Source organism: Xyrauchen texanus, chromosome 20, assembly GCF_025860055.1.
Source record: "Xyrauchen texanus isolate HMW12.3.18 chromosome 20, RBS_HiC_50CHRs, whole genome shotgun sequence".
NCBI classification, from domain to species: Eukaryota; Metazoa; Chordata; class Actinopteri; order Cypriniformes; family Catostomidae; genus Xyrauchen; species Xyrauchen texanus.
In genome coordinates this window covers 10,835,045-10,854,477 of record NC_068295.1, presented here as the reverse complement: position 1 = coordinate 10,854,477, position 19,433 = coordinate 10,835,045, and the positions used below count along the sequence as shown (strand labels likewise).

Genomic DNA, 19,433 nt, shown 5'->3' with positions numbered 1-19,433 from the left:
TTCACACGTTCATAATTCTTTCACAGCATAAATTAAGCTTGGTTAATGTTATTCTGCACATTTACTAATTAATATTTAACATGTTGTATATGTTAACATTATGAACTAACATGAACTAATCTAGGTTAATCGCATTAACCCAGATGAATAAATTCTGCAAAGAAATATTGTTCAATGTAAGTTCATGATATACAATACATTACCTAATGTTAACTTATCAAACAACCTACCACCCCCAAATAATCAACTTAAAGAAAGACATAAAATAAAAATATGTTTTAATAAATCAAGGAATTAAAAATTATACACATCCTGAAAAAACTGTTGGCTTTTCATTGGATATGGTTAAAGAACTAATTCATTCATTCATTCATTCATTTAAACACACTAAAATTAATTTGCATGTGGTGCATATGAAACGTAATACAGCCCTAAAAGTAGTTGCATCAAACAGAGCACCATTTATGTTTACCGTTATAAAGTTCCACAAAGTCAATAAGTTCATCAGCTGTGTGAAGAAGTTCTTTATTCTCCATTATCTCACAGTCCTCTTCTTCCATGACCTCGTCCTGAACAATTACATCAAAACCTCTCAAAACACATCCAAGTCTACTTAGCTCAACTTTTACCAAAGCTGCAGTAAAGTCTGGTTTATTTCAGTCTCTGAAACTTTCACCTTCAGCCCTGTTTTGCTAAAGTTGATAACTCTCTTTTAAAAACAACATGCAAAATCTCTGATGACTAACAACTATTGCTGCGAATCCCTAATGATGAACCTGATCTCCAATCTGACTCTCTCTGCCGGCACACAGTGAATCTAAAAGAACTCTCTCTCTCTCTCTCTCTCTCTCTCTCTCTCTCTCTCTCTCTCTCTCTCTATCTAGCTCTCTCTCTCGTTAGCTGCTAAACATGGCCACACTCACTATGAATAAGACTCTCAGGACAGTTATCAGTGTAATGTCTCAGAGGTGTAACTTTTGACCGACTGACCCACAAAGAGAAAAAAAGAGAGTGTGTTTTAATGGTTTAATAGAACTGTCTTCTTTGACATGATTGAAAGGTTTTGACAGTCGCTGTTCACACAATCCTGTATCAATACCAGACACACAGTTTCTTGTGGATTTATTTAGAATTCTGCAATCAAATAATAATTGGCTTGTCACACTTGAAATAGTTAACCAGCCATTTTTAACCCTTGGTTAAAATAATCCTAGGTTAACTTGTTCCATGTTTCACACTGACTCTGGTTTATTAATTATCCTTGATAAAAAGGATTTTGCTATATTTTACACTGTACATTAGTAAAACTTAGGCTACTGTTCTTTTTTGCACATTTATGAGGTTTATAACATTGGGCCGCATTCATTAAACATGAGCAGAAATAATTTTCATGTAAATCATTAAAAAAAACTATTCTTACCTAAATCACTGCACTGAACTGATTTAGTTCTGATTGTGTTTCATGAATGAGGTCCATTGATTGGACAATTCAGCACACGGTGAATATGCAACCTATTGGATCCTAGTCCATCTGTCTCTTCATTAATCCAGTTAATGGGTTTATCTTCATTGTTTGACATATTTAAACTGTATATTTTGCTGTTCATAACCTAGTGTTAGACATGGTCTTAACCCCCTTTCATAATTGCTGTGAAATGTTGCATAGCCCAGGGTTCAGAGCAGCCTTTATCCAGGTTCAAAAAATAATTTTACCCAGGGTGAAAAGGGGCATTTACTCATGTGAAAAGTGTGTACAGTAATAGATTTACTTTTTTGTCCTATAGCTCAACTAGTAAAAGATGGTATCAAAAGATAGCAAAGCCAAGGTCATGGGTTCAATTTGGTGTTGTTAAGAGATACTTTACCCAGTTTACTGAATATTCTCTCATCATTTACTCACTCTCATACCATCCCAGATGTATGAGCTGAAATATTCTTCTAATAATTAGGGCTGCAACTAACGATTATTTTAATAATCAATTAATCTAACGATTATTAGAACAGTTATTTGACTATTCTGCGATTATTGCAATGATTAAGCATTACCTCTTAACCAATTATTCAGCTTTGCCCCAACTTAAAAGGTTGTGTTTTGTACGTGCTTACTAACATTAAAGAGGACAAAATCATCTTTTAAAAATACATCTAAATGACATTCACTGAATTAAAAGGGGGGAAAATACTTTTTATTAAGTTTAATTCAGTACTCACTGCAAAGAAATCCTGTTGTAATCAAGTGTTTTTGTCTTGTTTTCCATTTAAAATCATTTAAAAATCCTTAAACAAGATACATTTGCCTGTGAAGCAACATATAAGATATTTAGACTTGCTTTAAGATAATGTATCTTAAATCTAAGTGTATTTTGAATAGAAGTGTAATTTTCACTTGTTTATACTTCTGCAAGTGCAGTAATATATGTATATTCAAGATCTATTCTCTTAAAGCAAGTCTAAATATATTATATGCTGCTTCTCAGGTGAATGCATATTTTTTCAAAGGATTTTTAGATATTTTTTATATTATATTCAATATTCTCAGATAACAATGTCTTCTTATGCAGTATAGGTGCTAAAGTAAATGTACATTGCTTTAAAGGAATTTTAGATATTTATGTTGGAAAACAAGCCAAAACAAAAACAAATCAAAAACGTATTTTGTTGCAGTGTATAATGGGGCAAAGATTACCCTCTCTCACCTTTTCTTCAATCCATCTTTAACTCACAAAAAAAACAAATATCTTATTAATAAAGCTGCGTATTGCCAATTTTCTTCTCGATACAAAATGCACAGTGACACAGATATTATGATTCAATAAGTCACGAGCCATCACTTTACAATCTAGCTGGAGCTCGAAGGACGAGCATCCCCGTGACAGTGTGTGCCTCAGCCGGATGCAGTTTCAGTCTCTCCTCCTTAGATTGCGACACTTTGCGCAACTCATACAGCAGGCGCTGACCACACAGAGAAACGCCAGTTTTAGAGTTTGTAGTTATTTACATGATCTACTTCCTAATTATTTGAACTTTAATAAAGCTATAACACATTAAATATAACTGTATTAAAGCTGTAATGCCTGGGTGTTTCCTGTAAAGATGCCCGACACGCAAGTTTCGCTTCAGTGCAGCGGAAGCTCCACTTATTCCACAATAAGAGTGCTTCTGTATTTACTTATTTTTGCATTTTTGCATTATAATTCCCTCATACTTTGCGATCTACATCACCTGAAGCTGTTTGGAAAGTTTGGAGTGCATCTGGACTGTGAGTTGTTTTCTTCCTCTCCTCAGTCAGGCGTAAGCTGCAATTCTGCTCTCGCGCACCATCATTAGAGTTTCATATGATGTCATGTTACGTTAAATGAGATCAAGCGTCTATTCAACAACAAAAAATTTTGTCGACAATTTTTTATTGTTGATGTTGTCGATAACGTTGACTAATCGTCTAATAATCGATAACTAATCGACTAATCGAATAATCTTCGTTTGTGTTTCGCAGAAGAAAGAAAGTCATTCACATCTGCAATGGCATGAGGGTGAGGGTTTTCGCTTTTGGCTGAACTATCCTTTTTATTAATACCATCCATCTGTAGTTAGTAATAATGACACTGCATGTTACTGGTGTTGCTAAGCAGAGACACAGATAGAGATCAGGTTTGGTTCTTGGGACTTCTGAGGTCACCAACGAAAATACCTGGTCCAAAAGTATGACTCATAATCAGAAGCAGAAGACAAGAGGGGGTCAAAAGAATACAAACCAAGGCAAGGAGGGGGTTTCACCACATGCTAATTTAACATGTAATAACATACTGATTTTATAAAGCAGACTGTGCTGTAAATATTATCAATTTAAAGGTAGTTCAGCCAAAATGGAAAATTCTGTCATCATTTACTCAACTTTACTGTATGTTGTTCCAAACACTTATGACTTTTGAGGAACAAAAAATGAGATGTTAAGCAGTACAGTATGTTTGGCTCAGTCACCTTTCACTTTATTCCTTCTTTTATTCCCTACAATAAAAGTTATTGAAGCTAATTTCTGCCTAATACTGTATCTCCTTTTGTGTTCCAAGGCATACAGGTTTGGAACAACAAGTGGGAGTGTAAATTATTACAGAATTTTCATTTTGGGTGAACTATCACTTGAAATTTAAACTGAATTCTTTTTTTGGTCTGTCATCCTTACAAAGACGCTAAACCTGAGTTGAAAATATTGGTTTCCCCTAAAACACACAAAACAAACTCTTAAAACATAGTGTACAGAACAAAAATGATGTGGCAGATGCACATTCCAAAATTTTGAATGGACACAAAGGAAGACTTGAAAATAACAAAAGATTGTCACCAAACCCTCCCCTTTACTGATGACCTAATTTGAATGAACTCTGCAGAAACACAATAACAGACTGGAATGCTTCCATTGAACAAAATATTGCACATCTCGTATGGTCTAATGTCTTTAGGGAGGTGCAGTTTTTAAATCGTTAGAGACAACAAAAGACAGAGTGAACAACAGGGGGAGGGGAAGAAAGATGAAATGATAAATCAGAAAAAAGTCAAAGCCTCATAACATGGATCACAGCTTTTGACTGACTGATTTTCAGCAGAGACAGACACACTGAAGACCATTTCATAATGAAGACAGGAAGTGAACTACAACCAAGCTATCCCACTCCAGAAAGATAATACATTTGAATGAAAGCTTTTATTGTGCAAGTTTGCACAGCAGAATGTGCAATACTTTTGTATACAAACGATGTGCGCCTCACCTTTTGAGCTGTGTGTCTTCCTTCGAGACCTTTCAGATGGGCGTTCAACCCCCACATAACGAGGCAACTTCTTTTTGGTGTCTTTAAGGAGACATTAAGTGTAATCGAGTAAAGCAAATATCGTGTACTAAACTGATCTCTGATGTGAAACATCACGTATCCAACTGAGACATTTTAAAGCTACTATAAACTCACCCATGCTGGAGTCATCCGATTCACTATCTCAGAATTCCCTGTATCAACATCAGTTGTTGCATTTTGGAAAGTGCAACAGCAGAAATGTTTGATCAACCAGTCTCATTTGTTGCAGTCCAGCCAAGCAATTTAAATACTAATGCATCTCCATGTAAAACTTGTATACAGTGTCGGTTGTAGAATTTAAAACTACTATAAACACACAGCTCAACTCGCTTGGTAACTTTTAGCTAAGTGATTCAGGATCAAGTGCCAGTACTTCAAGTTTTTTTTTTTTTTAAACTCCACCTTTTACCTATGCCAAGACATACACACAAAACACAGCATGTCTGTACAGGTGCTGATTAACGTTTTTCCCAATCCAGCTCAACAGTGTCCTCAGGGCCCTTGACATTGATGAACATGTTACTGCATTAAATAATCGCTGATTCTTAAGACATGGGATAAAACATGTTCCATAATTTTACCTGCTCCTATTTTTGAAAATAGCAACATTTCCACATTTACATATAACTAGAATGTTGTTAACATATTGGGCACATCGTGGGCGACTGCCCATGTCACCCATGCCTAAATCTGCCACTGGCATAGTGAGTTGTGTGTGGATGCCAGAAAGAATAGCGTGGGCCTCCACATGCGCTACGTTTCCATGGTAACGCGCTCAATAAGCTAGGTTATAAGAGGCAACTGAGATTCGTCCTCCGCCACCCGCATTGAGGCGAGTCACCACAAGGACTTAGAGCATATTGGGTATTGGGCATACCAAATTGGGGAGAAAAAGGGGAGAGAAAATAAATAAAGGGCCTACAAATATACAAAATATGTAAAATAGTGTATTGAACAAATTTTGAGGGTGTGATTATTGTATTGTTCAGAGCTAATCTTGCACTAAATACTTTCATAAGTGTCTACTGTATATTGTTGACTATTAGCAATCTTCTACAGATCCAGGAAGCCTGTTCAAATCACTCTTGAATCAAAATAAAAGACAATGAAACAGAGGGGGAAGATTACTATGGGAAGCATGCTAATTATCCACACCTTGCATACAAGAATTAAACAGTTACTCTGGATAATTCTGTGCAAATGACTCACAACTCTAATTACAACACCTTACTGTTACTACACAACCAGCAAAACAAGGGACTAAGCTGTATGCCTTAATAAATAAGTTTGTTTACCTGTGCGTAAGCTTTACTGTTTGACATCATTCCTATATTTCCTTTATCTAATCTTGTAAGAACAGGTGTACTGTAGGTGAAATTTTGTTGAATGAATGAATGAAAGTCCAATGAAAATTAAACCCATAGAAAAGGTCACACCAAAACCAAATGACAGAACAACAGGTTTTAATTTTTTAAAGCTCAATCAGAGCTTCAGTCTGACCTTGCAGTAATATGTGGACATCATCAATGTCCAGTGGAAGTGAGCCCCGTTCAAAGGGCGGGTCTCCAGATGTTCTCTCAGATGTCATGGTTTCCACGGAGACTGGTCAGCTGAGAATGACCTGAATCACTGCATTCATCTAAAGAGAAGCATCCAACCTAGAAATACACATATAACAGTATCAGAAAAATATGCTGTGAATTGGAAAAATACACACCTTGACATGATATGCTTCTAATATTAGCCAAATCTGACCAATGGCAATAATAAAAACAATCAATATTGCCTGATACCAATATGGTTATACAGAAATCTGATATATGGCAATTAATGTAAAACATATTATGTTCATGTATGGTTTTCATAAAATTTTCATATTTTCAATTACACACAAAATATGAGGAACACCTCTACACCTAATTATTCATGCGATTATTCAGCCAATCGTTTCACAGCAGTGCAATGCATGATTCTTATGAATTCCAACACATAACATGTATGGATACATACATTAGATTGTATTAGTGAAAAAACATGTTCTCCGTTTCATGTTTGCACATGTACTGTAAATATAGTGAAATGGATATTGTCCACATATATAAACTATAATTTTACATACAGTATATGTCTATATACACTCACTGAGCACTTTATTAGGAACACTAAGGTGCTAATAAAGTGTCCATCGTGTTCTTTTACTGTCGTAGCCCTGATGATACTCTTCTCACTACAATTCTACAGAGGGGTTATCTGAGTTACCGTAGCCTTTCTGTCTGCTTGAACCAGTCTGGCCATTCTCTGTTTACCACCTTTATCAACAAGGCATTTCACATTGGCACCATTCTGAGTAAACTCTAGAGACGGTTGTGTGTGGAAAAACCCAGGAGTTCAGCAGTTACAGAAATACTCAAACCAGCCTATCTGGCACCAACAATCATGCCACAGTCAAAATCACTGAGATCACATTTTTCCCCATTCTGATGGTTGATGTGAACATTAACCGAAGCTCCTGACCCGTGTCTGAATGGTTTTACACATTGAATGGCTGCCAAACAATTGGCTGATTAGAAAACTGCATGAGGGTGAAAAGGTGTTCATAATAAAGTGTTCAGTGAGTGTATGACCTTATATCAGATTTCTGTATCTGAAATCACTGGTATATATTATGTATCACAACAAGTAGTTTCTTATTTGCTAAATGTTTGACATTCCAGAATACCTACATAAACAGTCCACAAAGTTGAATTTGCGAGCTACTGTCGGGCATGGGCATTAAACAGAGTTTGACTTTAAGGCCTCTGTTCAAGTTCCTCATTATTCTGAGGACTAATGGTATGAGCAAAACCTGCCAGAAAACCCTCAAACCTCCACAAGTATGTTGATTCAAAAACCACAAAGAGCTTGCCTGAACTTTTCCTCAGTATTTCATCATCGAAGGACAGCAGGTGACTGAACACAAGCCTTAGTCAAAATCACGCCCCTGCAGGATTTATTTAAAGCTTACTACGAGAACAGGCCATAAACGCAACACGTCTGAACTCACACATACTGCGACGCATAGAGAGAGACACATTAGTCACCTTAAATACCAGAAAAACGAGTAAGCAATAGCGCCCTCTAGGGAGTATAAACTGCTATGGTAAATATAATTTTTTCTACTGTAATACAATTTAATGTGTAAGGGGTTATATAAGGATTAGACTAAGAAAATAGTTAGTATGCTATAAGAAAACAATGAAACCCACATTTATTTAATTATATATCTGATAAGGTCAGAAAGTTATTCAATCAATCAGTCTGTGACATAGCATGTGTGTGTGTGTGTGTGTGTGTGTGTGTGTGTGTGTGTGTGTGTGTGTGTGTGTGTGTGTGTGTTTTAGGTTACAAACTGGTAATTACAAGGGTATTATACTATTATACTATAAATGTGGTTTATGAGGACATTTCTGGTGTTCCCATAATTCAAATCACTTAAAAAACATACTAAACGATGTTTGTTTGAAAATTAAAAAATGCAGAAAGTTTTTTGTGATGGTTAGGTTAGGGTTAGGAGATAGAATTTATAGTTCGTACAGAATAAACATCATTATGTCTATGGATATTCCTCATAAGGAGAGCCACACTGACATGTGTGTGTGTGTGTGTGTGTGTGTGTGTGTGTGTGTGTGCGTGTCCTTGCAACACAAAGTGACTGTGTCAGAGTAGAGAGGCAAGAATGTGTGCTATTCTGTATGTGAAGTGCAGGGACCCAAAGAGAGAGAGAAAGTGCACACATACAGGCATTCTAATGTAGAATGACAACATAGCGGGCATTAACACCGACCACACGCCTTCCCAGATATCAAACATATCTGTGAATTCCCTCTGAACCAGAGTTTTGGCATTACAGTGAAATCTGACTGAGAGTGTTACATGGTAACTTTATCCAGTGGACTGACCACCAGAGCATCTGAAGCATTTCACACATACAGAACACAACACAGGACAATCACGTACATGGAAACTTGTAAACAAAAATACATACAATAAAGGAAAGAGTTTGTTTCTGCTTTGAGACACTGGACATGATGGAAACATTGTCTTTATTTAAAGGTGAAGTGCGTAATTTCTGCGTAACCAAGAGGAATTGCAATCTGTTTGATTGTACAGGCCGACTGGGCCGGACAAAACGTTCAGTTTTAATAACACAAATTACACACTTTACTTTTTAATATCAGTAGGCATAGATACTATCTTTTGTAAGACACTGACACCGCTAATAAGGCATTTTAAAACGTCTCTTATTTTATATTAAATTTTTTACAGATTTATAACAGTAATCAATGTCAGAACACCCAAGACCTTTGAACACTTTCAGAAAGATTTCCTCCTTAGGAACGTGCATACTTCTGCTTATGTCTACAAAATTAGTATGGAATCCACACAGATTGGTATATTTAAAAGCTGTGGAACCTACTATATGTCTCTTTCTCTCTTTTCCTCTGAGCCGAACAGGTTCATCTGCATCCACTAAATCACAAAAAAAAAAAAAAAAAAAAAAAACTTTTTCCATTTCATTTCCTTATAATGCACACTGAACTACTACTTACAAGAACAGTGCTTTTTAAATTAAGTTAATCATTATTATATTAATAGGCTAATATTTTATTTATCTAGTCCACACAGGTACTCATTATTCAAACTACTAAGTTCTAAGAAAGTAATAAGTAAATTAATCTTTATAAGAGTTGTATGCATGAGCAACATAATGTTTCCGCACCCAGTCTAGAATATAACCCGCGTGACCTCTGGCGTGAGAGGGGCGTTGCATGCTCTACGGGCCCAAAATAGTTACAACAAATACTGTGTAGCAAATACCATTCAGTATATAAGACATTTAAATATCAACTATCAAACACATACACTGTTCTACTACATGACTTTGTGGTGTTTGTTGACACCAGACAGAGACCTTTCAAATTAAACAGCTAAAGTGACAGATAGATGTTATATTGTATAACCGGAAAGTCACAAATGACAAGGGCAAAGGAGACACAAAGACCAAAACAAATGAATAAATGGAAAATTGATCAATAAACTAAAATAAATATAATGTCATTCGATTAGTTGTGTGTTATGTGTTATAGAATGGTCTTAGAACTGTCAAGTTGGGCACAGTATTTAGCTGAATGCAAGTTCTACTCACATGTTTGGAAAAGTAGCTACTGTATGACACTCTCTCCGAATTTCCCGTTTCACATTCAGTGTTGATTTGTTCCGTCGTCAACAAGCACAACAACACATATAAATTGGTATGGAGTTAATATCACTGCGTGTAACGATGTGTGAAGCGCGTATACTCCCCCCTGTTCCTAGCTGAGCTCACCAGGAGATGAGTCCGGGAGGTAGAGTGTGTGTGAGTGTAACCCGATGCGCCAACGGGGGTCTCTAATTATAACGACCACTCAGAACAGCGCACATAACTGCAGGACTTTAGCAGGGAAACTGAAATGAGTAAATTGAGATTGTTTATAGGTCAAAAACCCACTGCAAACTTAACAGCCATGACTTGCCCATTCTGCACATAAATAGAATTACAAGTAGCTAAAAAACAAGGTAAAAAGGGGGCTCTGATGTTTAGGGCCAAGCTGTTACACGGAGAAGTTGTCACAAGGGCTATATCAATAACTATATAGTTTTGAGCATAGACATTGAGTCATAAAAGTCTAATTGCATACATTTTGATTGTTTAATTGCAAATGGCAGTTTCCCATTCTGACAAGTTACTCCATTTGTGTGGGTTACAACAGGGCTAAAGGCACCCTGGGGTAAATGGCACTTTTGATTTTATTTTCTCCCAAAACACCATTGTCCTGATCCATGAGGTCATCGTTGTGCAATGTCTAAAGTTTGATTTTGAGGTAATTTAATATTTAATAATATTTTTTAAAAAAATACCTCAAATACTTATTTTAATTTTTCAGTTTTGTTCATGGTGCTTAAATTAAAAGTTTTTAATAACTGTCCAATAAGTGAAAGGATGGTAGCAAAAAGCCCCCTGTTGTAGGAGCTAAAGGCCCCCATAAAACACATTGATTCTCTTAAGTGGGGCAAATTATGAAAAATATTGAAAGTGGGCTCACATTGACAGACCCAATCACAATGGAGATTAATATGTTTAAAGAATACTTGAGATGTTATGAAATGCCAAATGTAACTGAAATAAACAGAAAATGATAAAGCCTTTTCGGAGGTGGTCAAAAAGCATCTAGCTGTTTCAAAAGTATTTGCGTTAGTTGACAAATTTTGTCCTATAACTACTGTCCCTATATTTACACAATATCACTATAAGTGTGGGGTAAAAGGCTCCCTCACTTATTTTTAAATTAATTTTAACCAGAACAATCTTGAGTTATTATTTCTTTTCACACAAATTAATTTGATCCATCAATATTAAATAAACAGACATGTATTTTTTCAATCTTGATACAAAAATGAAAATGTGCCTTTAACCCCACTGTACAATATATTGGTGCAAAAGTTCAACATGTGTTCAATTATTATTAAAATGTTTTTGTTAAATTTGTCATAAATTTGTTAAATTACCATTCACATTATGGTGAAATGTTCATATATATTCACATGTTAACTTGAATATAGCGACCATACAGTATAAAGGAGTGAATGATCACTATATTGTAACTATTGGAGGATTATAAAATCAAGACCTTTCAAATTTGACCACCAATTGTCACTGTGACATAATTGTAGAAAACTCAGATTAATTTACCCTAATTTTAAGTGTTTGTGCTTTATATATTAATAAACAGGTAGGGGAGAGTGGGGTAAGATGAGCCCATTTTTACATATGTTGTCTGTTATACAAGGAACAATTAGACCGAGGTAAAATAAATAGAGCTACAGTATTTCAAGGTGTCTGCCATCACTTGATATTATAAAAATGAGTCTGTGAAAGAAAACTGTGATCCATTGGTTCAACTTGACCCAGGTTAGGGGTAAATTGCTCATGGTAAGTGGATAAGATGAGCATCTGGGGGTAAGTTGACCAAGTGAATTTTTCCAGTGAAACACTGAATTTGACATATGACAACTCATACTTTCCCCTTGTTTAAACACCAAGGATTGTTATTGCATGTAAATGATGGAATGATTTGTATCAATCACTTAGCAAAGACTACATTAAATACCTTTAATCTTTGCCAGAATTGTATTTATTTTTATTTATTTTGCCCCATATTGACGATTTTGAAAAATAACCTAGCATATTGCTTCTGGGCTAATATTGTGCTAATCAAATAATGGTTATTTATACATTGGATATACAGTACCATGCATAATATGTAATTTTGAACCTGAATAAATTTGCTTTGGCACAACAATTGGTAAACCAATGTAAAAACATTTCTTTAGCCAGCAAAAAACAAATTTTGCATAAAAATATACCTCTTGTCCCATGTGCTTCTCCTGTTCACATCCAGATAAAAGCTATGGATACTTTCTGCTTGCAAGGTCACATGACAAAAAATGTGTACAGTTGCCTAGATACACGGGGTGGGTCAACTTACCCACAGGCTCATCTTTCCTCGACACCCCTAAAGTATTCTGTATTGCATATAAACAATTTTGTATTCTATTTCTACTATGTCTTTTACTATTTGTTTTTCTTTTAGTACTATTTAATTTTCATTTCCACACAAAATGCTAATGCCCTGTATTTAGGTAATTTTACAAATAATGGGTAGTCATGATAGTGATGACTTAAATGTTTGGAAATATTAATAAAACATTCTTCATAATTTACTGGTCCTAGATCAGTCTAATTATTATTGTGTTGAAGTTTCTGTGTGACCTGGCAGGAAATTGTTATGTGTTTAACATACCCGTTTGTCACTCATGAAATCCACATATTTTTAATATTATTTTAACTCTGCCTTAATTAAACTATCTCTAGAAGTGTAATAAAACTCCATTTGACCAGAAACTTAATTACAAAAGAAATCAAGTCAGCAAAAATGTCATCCAGGCCCCTCAGGCAGTGTTGAAAACCCCAGTTCTTTCTCCCTTAAAAAAAAGAAAAGAATAATAATAATAATAATACAAACCCTGATTTTGCCATATTGTTGCCATGGTAAGTATCTAACTAAACTCTGACTGAATGGAGCCTGAAGCTTCATTTAACCAGTCCTGACATCTGCCTTGTTGCAAAATGGATGGATGGATCTTTGAATAGATGAATAAATGAACTCACGGATTAGAGGATGAAAGTGCTTCCCACTTTTTTCCATGTGGATAACTCTGAACAAAAAGAGGTTCTTTCCTCCTCATTAGGTTAATGGCTGTACGGCTGATGTACCTGAGAAGCAGGTAATACGCTCACAGATTCCAGAGCCTGAGGGGTTGGATCAGTCTCTACACTGAACACACACGGACACATCGGCACCATCCCTATTTATCTTTAGTCTTTTGTGACATCTCGTTATTATTGCTGGATGCGGTTAACTAAAGGGGCAGCCCCAGTGTGTTTTAGGTGGGGTTGGCAGGGCTGTTTCTCACAAATGGCAGCTTTGTGCAAGTTCAGTTTCAGAGGTATTTAAGAAGTGATATCAGGTCTCAAAGAGTCATTTCTCGCTCTCTTATTCTCAAGAGTTAAGCCTGTACTGCAGCTGCCATCCAGCTATCTTTGACCTTTTTGAACCAGAGCTCACAAAAGACCAACTCACACCCCTAAAGTAAGATACGTGAGTTTTTTTCTCTCTAATTTATTCAAAGAAAAATTAATCCGGCAATCTATTTGTGCAGTCTGACCTTGTCATGTTCACTTCCCATTTGGCAAAATACCTGGTGGTCTAAATTAATTAATAACTGTAAATGAGATACAGAATACAATCAATAAAGATTTGTTTGAAGACTAGAATGGAGGACTGGAATAAAGCTCAACAGGGTTACCTAAGTAAAAATTGCATTTAAAATCTTCATAGCAAAATGTATTTTAAACAATAACATAAAGCTTTTAAGACAGACCCACCATGAGCTCTAAAGTTATTAATAGTACAGTATATTCTTCTGTTCTAGAACACCCATTGAGATCCAAGATCACCAGTAACAACAATGGCTCATCTGAGATCAGGAGCACAACGGTGAGAAATCAGTTTACTCATGGATCATTACAGAAATGTTAATTATTAATAACTCTGATTAGAAGTTGCATAATTATGTTAAGCAAGAGTTGGCATGCTTGTTTTTTAAGCAAGAGCACCAACGGAGCATTTAACATTTGGGCCTAATGCTAAGCAACATGACTTCATCAACATGAACTCTAATTTTTTCCCCATCTGTGTGTGGTAGATTTTCTCCTGTAAAGCTATGCTGTTTTACTCTGGCAGTTTGGTTATGTTTTGGAGCTCATATTGAGGCTTCTGTGCTCAACCTGAAGCGCTTCATTGGCTGTGCGGTGCGGGAATTCACCTTTCTAGCCCGTAAACCGGGCTGCAGTGGGCTGCACATCACCACTGATGCCTGCTGGGGGCGCTGTGAGACCTGGGAAGTAAGAGCATAACTGTATTCCTTATTTTACTTATTAGATATATTGAATTACTTATTTTAATATATATATATATATATATATATATATATATATATATATATATATATATATATATATATATGTGTGTGTTTAATACAAGGCCAAGGACAATTTATTTATAGAGCACATTTAAAAACAACAAATGTATACCAAAGTGCTGTACATGAGCAAATAAAACAATTAATTTAGAAAAAAAGAGATTAACGCTAAATAAAATAAACAACACAATATATATTCATTAAAAAACAAAAGAATATAAATAACTCTTCAGACGTGATTTAAAAATGTGAAGAGTAGGATCAGATCTGATGTCCAGAGGTATGTTATTCCATAGTCTAGGAGTCATAGTCACCTATGGAGAAGGCACAATCCCCTTTAAACTTCATATGTGAGCGTGGTGTATGCAGGAGAAGTTTGTCAGAGGATCTCATGGAGGAATGATGATGTAAGGAGTTCAGAGAGATAAATTGGGACTAAACCATTTATAACTTTAAAAACAAATAACAAAATCTTAAAATGGATCCTGTATTGAACTGGCAACCAGTGAAGAGATGCTAGAACAGGTTAAATAATTTCCCTGTTCCTTGTTCCAGTCAGAAAAACCTAGCAGCTGCTAACTGCAAATGATACAGGATTAATGTACCAATAAACCCACATAAAGGGTTTAACAATAGTCTCGGGCTGAGATGAAGAATAACTATGTCCAAATCCTTAAATGAGTGCAATGTTTTTTAAAGAAAAGGAGGGAAGAGTCTAAATAATTTTTTGTGGTAATAAATATTATGCCACAAATACTGTTGATTGAGTTTAACTTGTATTGAACCTGGAATATTCCATTAATAAACATTAGCATTTAAAGATGTTTTCAAGAGTAGTCAATCTAAAAAATAAATTAGTTCATAGATTAAAAGTCCTTTTTATGACATCAGCTTCTACCTGTCAATCACTGCAGAAGCCCGTTCTGGACCCGCCCTTTATTGAGTCATACCAGCGAGTGTGCACCTACAACGAAACTCAATTTGTGACTGTGCAGCTGCCGAACTGCTCCGAGCATGTGGACCCATACTACACCTATCCAGTGGCTCTCCGGTGTGACTGCGGGGTTTGTCTCACCAGTACAACTGAATGCATCACCTCCGTCTGATATCCAGGAGAAATCAACCTCCACTTTTGTTCTTTTAAAACATTGATATTGTTGAGAAGGATACGTCACTGTTTGGGCAAAAATAAAGTTTATCAGTTCAATACATGTGTGTGAGAGAGCATCTACATTTTCAAATGGTCCATGTACTTTTCTTTCTTGTGCTGTTGTTATATTTGACCTGTGGTCTTCTGTCATCTGTCGTATTGACATATGACATAAAATTACGTAATATAAAACAAGTTAATGTTTTATAAAATAATTGGTGTTTCAAAACTGTGAGTAGATGGCAGAGGCAATGGCAGAGTCAAATATGTGTGTTTGCCTCTGCCATGAGGAGAGAGAGATAAACTCTTCCAGATCTTTTGGGTGTATCAGTAGGGTGCCCAATCACCTTCTCACATATTGCTTTCATGCTGACTCATCTTTTAATGTAATTCATGGTCATATACCTGTATTTACCACCTGCTCTGATTTTCTCTCTCTCTCTCTCTCTCTCTCTCTCTCTCTCTCTCTCTCTCCTCTTCTGAGTTTCTCTAAACTGCCAAAAAACACTTATTGTATTCTGTCCAGCACTAACACATTCACACTCTGTCACTTACACACCCCCACTGCCCAGGCAAGGCCTGATACTAAAAAACAGTCACAGACTTATGCTGGCCTAATACAAAAAATTGTCCTTTTTGTAAGAACAAAAAGTTCTTACATTTTGATTTAAACTGTACTTTGATAAGACCGAAATAGCTATTTTATTTTGCTTAGGCAGCACCACTAAATGTAACAAAAATCAAATCAAAATCTATAAATGACACCATAGGTGTTTACAGTAGGTGGTTTCAAGAAATATGTAATGATATATAATAATAGATATTTAGCCTACATTAGAATTCAGTGTAGGGTAAACTACTCAAAAAGTAATCCACTACAAATTACTCATTTCTTCTCTAAAATTGTAATCAAATTACACTACTCATTACTTCATGGAAAAGTAATCCCATTAATGTAATCTACTTGCAAAACTTTCAAATGACTTAAAAGTAATTAAATTACAGCAACTAAGTACTTTGTAATCAGATTACACCAAACACTGCTTAAATGGGATGGCCTGATGTTTTTGGAACTTTTTTCATTTCAAATGTTTGTATATTTATTCACATTCAAAAGCCCATTCTCTCTTTTTTATTTGAGAATCAGACAAATACAGTAAACATATCCATCTTATAAAAACCTATGAGAGAGATGAGAACATGGGAATATGTCATTTTCTCATTATCAGCGTCTTGCAGCACTAATACTTCAAATGCCTTCTTTACTGTGAGATCACATGTGCCAGCAGCAGTCCCTGCATGATGAATTATTTAAAATCTTGCTAATGTGAAAATGATGAGAAAACATTTTCTTTTGCTTCTCTGGTATCATAATGTGCAGCAGATGCACATGATTATTACCTTTGCCATTATCACCCTCAGCACGTTTTTTTATGTAACACATTGGAGTTCAAATTCAGCAACTTATGTACAGGAAATTACATTTATTAAAGGCCAACATCTGTATATGTTTTCATTTCTTCCCACAAATGTGGAGACATGTTTGTCTACGCTCAGCTAAATGTGGTTTCTCACCAGATTGGGGCAGAAATAAGAGACAAAAGTCTAAGAGACTTTTGGAACAGTGGTTGTCAACTGGTTTTGCTTCAGGACCCAGATTTATTTTGTTATAAAACAGATAGTTTTAGTCCTGGATGCTGAATGGTTAACATAGATTTGAGTCATGCTAAAATACACAATATTAACCTTTTTATAAAAGCAATAAGACACCTGAGAGACTTGACGCAGCCCCTTTAGTGAATTTTAATAAGTGTCATTTTTTGACTATCCAAGCAGTTTATATGTTGGGTTTTTCCCAGTGTTGCTAAGTTTGTTTCTATTTATACTTTTGATAAGCGTTGTTCGTTGTGTTTTTTTTTTTAACTACGTTAATGTTGCCATGTACGTTATTCACCAGCATTCCCAGAACTGTCAAACCCCCAAATCTGCCTTTGTCCCAGATTAATGAAAATCAAAATTACCCCCTGTCAAATCATTTCCAGTCAATTAACTGTCAAATAAACAAACTGTAAATCTGTCCCAACTCATAGACAAGACAAACACTTTCAAGACGTTTGAGCTGAGCAGACAGGAACAGATTCAACCAAATAAAAATAATATTATTTCAAAATATCTCTACATTATATCTTTTAAAATGCATAATGTAAAAAGTACAAAATAACTTATTAATTTAAAAGTAGCCTAGATAACGTCCACATTGTTCCCTTATTTGGAGGGAAGAGATTTGCAGACTACTTTTGTGATGCTCTTTGGAAAGCTATCTTAAGGTTACACTGACATCAAAATTCTGTATGCTCAAAGATGGACAAAGAGAGCTTTCAACAGACAGAATAGGCTCTGGGTTACTGACCAGAAAGTCGGGGTTCAAGCCCCAGTACCGCCAAGATGCCACTGTTGGGCCCTTGAGCAAGGCCCTTGACCCTATCTGCTCTGTATCATGGCTGACCCTGCACTCTGACCCCAGCTTAGCTGGGATATGTGGAAAAAAAACTAATAATTTCACTGTATATATGCAAAAAATGTATGTACAATGTGTGACTAAAATAAAAGCTTCTATTCTAATGTATCTGATAACCTTCTGTAGTTTACAGTATGTATCAACAGTACAAAACAGAAGGAATGACACTTCACTTCAGACTGACCAAATCCACATCCAACCCCTATTCTTTCCTGCCTCCTCTGAACTGTTTTATCGATTCAAAAGGTAAAATGGCAATATATCATTGTACCAGTGAACTCATAAAACTTTGATGAGGAGTGTATGTAACTGTAAACAATATTTATTTGTGTGTTAATGGATAGTAATAAAAGAAAAATAAGGTGATGCCAAAGGTTAGCACAGCTACCTGAAAATTGACTTCAGCCAAGAATTCATCTCTGGTTTCTGACGTGCTGGTTTGAGTATTTCTGTTACTGCTCATCTCCTGGGATTTACATGCACAACAGTCTCTAGAGTTGACAGAAAGGCCACAATAACTCAGATAACCCCTCTGTAGAATTGTAGTGAGCAGAATATCATCTCATGATGTACAACACATCGAACCTTTAGGCAGATGGCAACAACAGCAGAAGACAGAGTGGTGGTGGCGTAGTGGGCTAAAGCACTAAACTGTTAAGCAGAAGGTTGTTGGTTCGAGCCCCACAGCCACCACCATTGTGTCCTTGAGCAAGGCACTTAACTCCAGGTTGCTCCGGGGGGATTGTCCCTGTAATAAGTGCACTGTAAGTCGCTTTGGATAAAAGCATCTGCCAAATGCATAAATATAAATATATAAATATATAAATATAAGACCACGTCGTGTTCCACCAAGAACAGAATGCTGCAGATTATTGAGAGCAAAGTGAGGCCCTACCTAATAAAGTTTTCAGTGAGTGTATTTATCAATAAATTACAATCACGGTTACAGACGTATGGTTATGTTTAGATATGGAGTTTGGTTTAGGGGTTAAAATGACGAAATATATCACAAAGTTGCATTCAGAAACCGGAAGATTAACTTTCTTCCATCCAACACAACAGGGCTTTTTTTCAATATAATTATGGTTAGTTTTAGGGTCTGGGTAAGGTGTTACACTTCATAGTTAGGTTTGCCATTGCCTCCAAAACACATTTAGTTTAACAAAGAAGAAACAACTTCAAGGACACAAGGGAAGGTTATGCGATTGCTTGGCATATAAGTCGTAAGTTTTCCTACGAAAGAAGTCACACTATTTCTTTAACAATTCTCCATCTTGTAATATTCTTATGAATATTTATG

General features: G+C 35.8%; 2 protein-coding genes across 3 annotated transcripts in view; one reads left to right on the top strand and one right to left on the bottom strand.

The window, feature by feature from the left end:
• The window catches only part of LOC127660312 (nesprin-2-like), a 164,927-nt gene extending 159,682 nt beyond the window's left edge, over nucleotides 1-5,245 (bottom strand). Inside the window, exons 1-2 of the mRNA XM_052150448.1 lie at nucleotides 4,959-5,245; nucleotides 4,764-4,844 (exon numbers count right to left, since the gene is read on the bottom strand). Coding sequence (XP_052006408.1) covers nucleotides 4,764-4,844; nucleotides 4,959-4,962 — 85 coding nt within the window. The 5' untranslated portion in view covers nucleotides 4,963-5,245. The remainder of the gene's footprint in view (nucleotides 1-4,763; nucleotides 4,845-4,958) is intronic.
• Nucleotides 5,246-13,284: 8,039 nt separating this feature from the next.
• LOC127660910 (glycoprotein hormone beta-5-like) lies at nucleotides 13,285-15,830 on the top strand. Of its 2 annotated transcripts, none has more exons than XM_052151391.1 (5): nucleotides 13,285-13,371; nucleotides 13,489-13,582; nucleotides 13,917-13,981; nucleotides 14,190-14,388; nucleotides 15,380-15,830. In XM_052151391.1, the coding sequence occupies exons 3-5, from the start codon at nucleotides 13,953-13,955 to the stop codon at nucleotides 15,569-15,571; spliced, it is 420 nt and encodes a 139-aa protein (XP_052007351.1). In that variant the 5' UTR covers nucleotides 13,285-13,371; nucleotides 13,489-13,582; nucleotides 13,917-13,952; the 3' UTR covers nucleotides 15,572-15,830. The 2 variants fall into 2 exon arrangements, with proteins under 2 accessions (XP_052007351.1, XP_052007349.1); XM_052151389.1 differs by having other exon boundaries at nucleotides 13,287-13,371; nucleotides 13,489-13,573.
• The last annotated feature ends 3,603 nt before the right edge of the window (nucleotides 15,831-19,433 follow it).

Bases quoted from the DNA above. Each gene is read 5' to 3' on its own strand.
- LOC127660910 (XM_052151391.1), top strand. From the start codon at position 13,953: ATGGCTCATCTGAGATCAGGAGCACAACG. The intron at 13,982-14,189 runs GTGAGAAATCAG...TGTGTGTGGTAG, and splicing joins CTGAGATCAGGAGCACAACG to ATTTTCTCCTGTAAAGCTAT. The intron at 14,389-15,379 runs GTAAGAGCATAA...CAATCACTGCAG, and splicing joins GGCGCTGTGAGACCTGGGAA to AAGCCCGTTCTGGACCCGCC.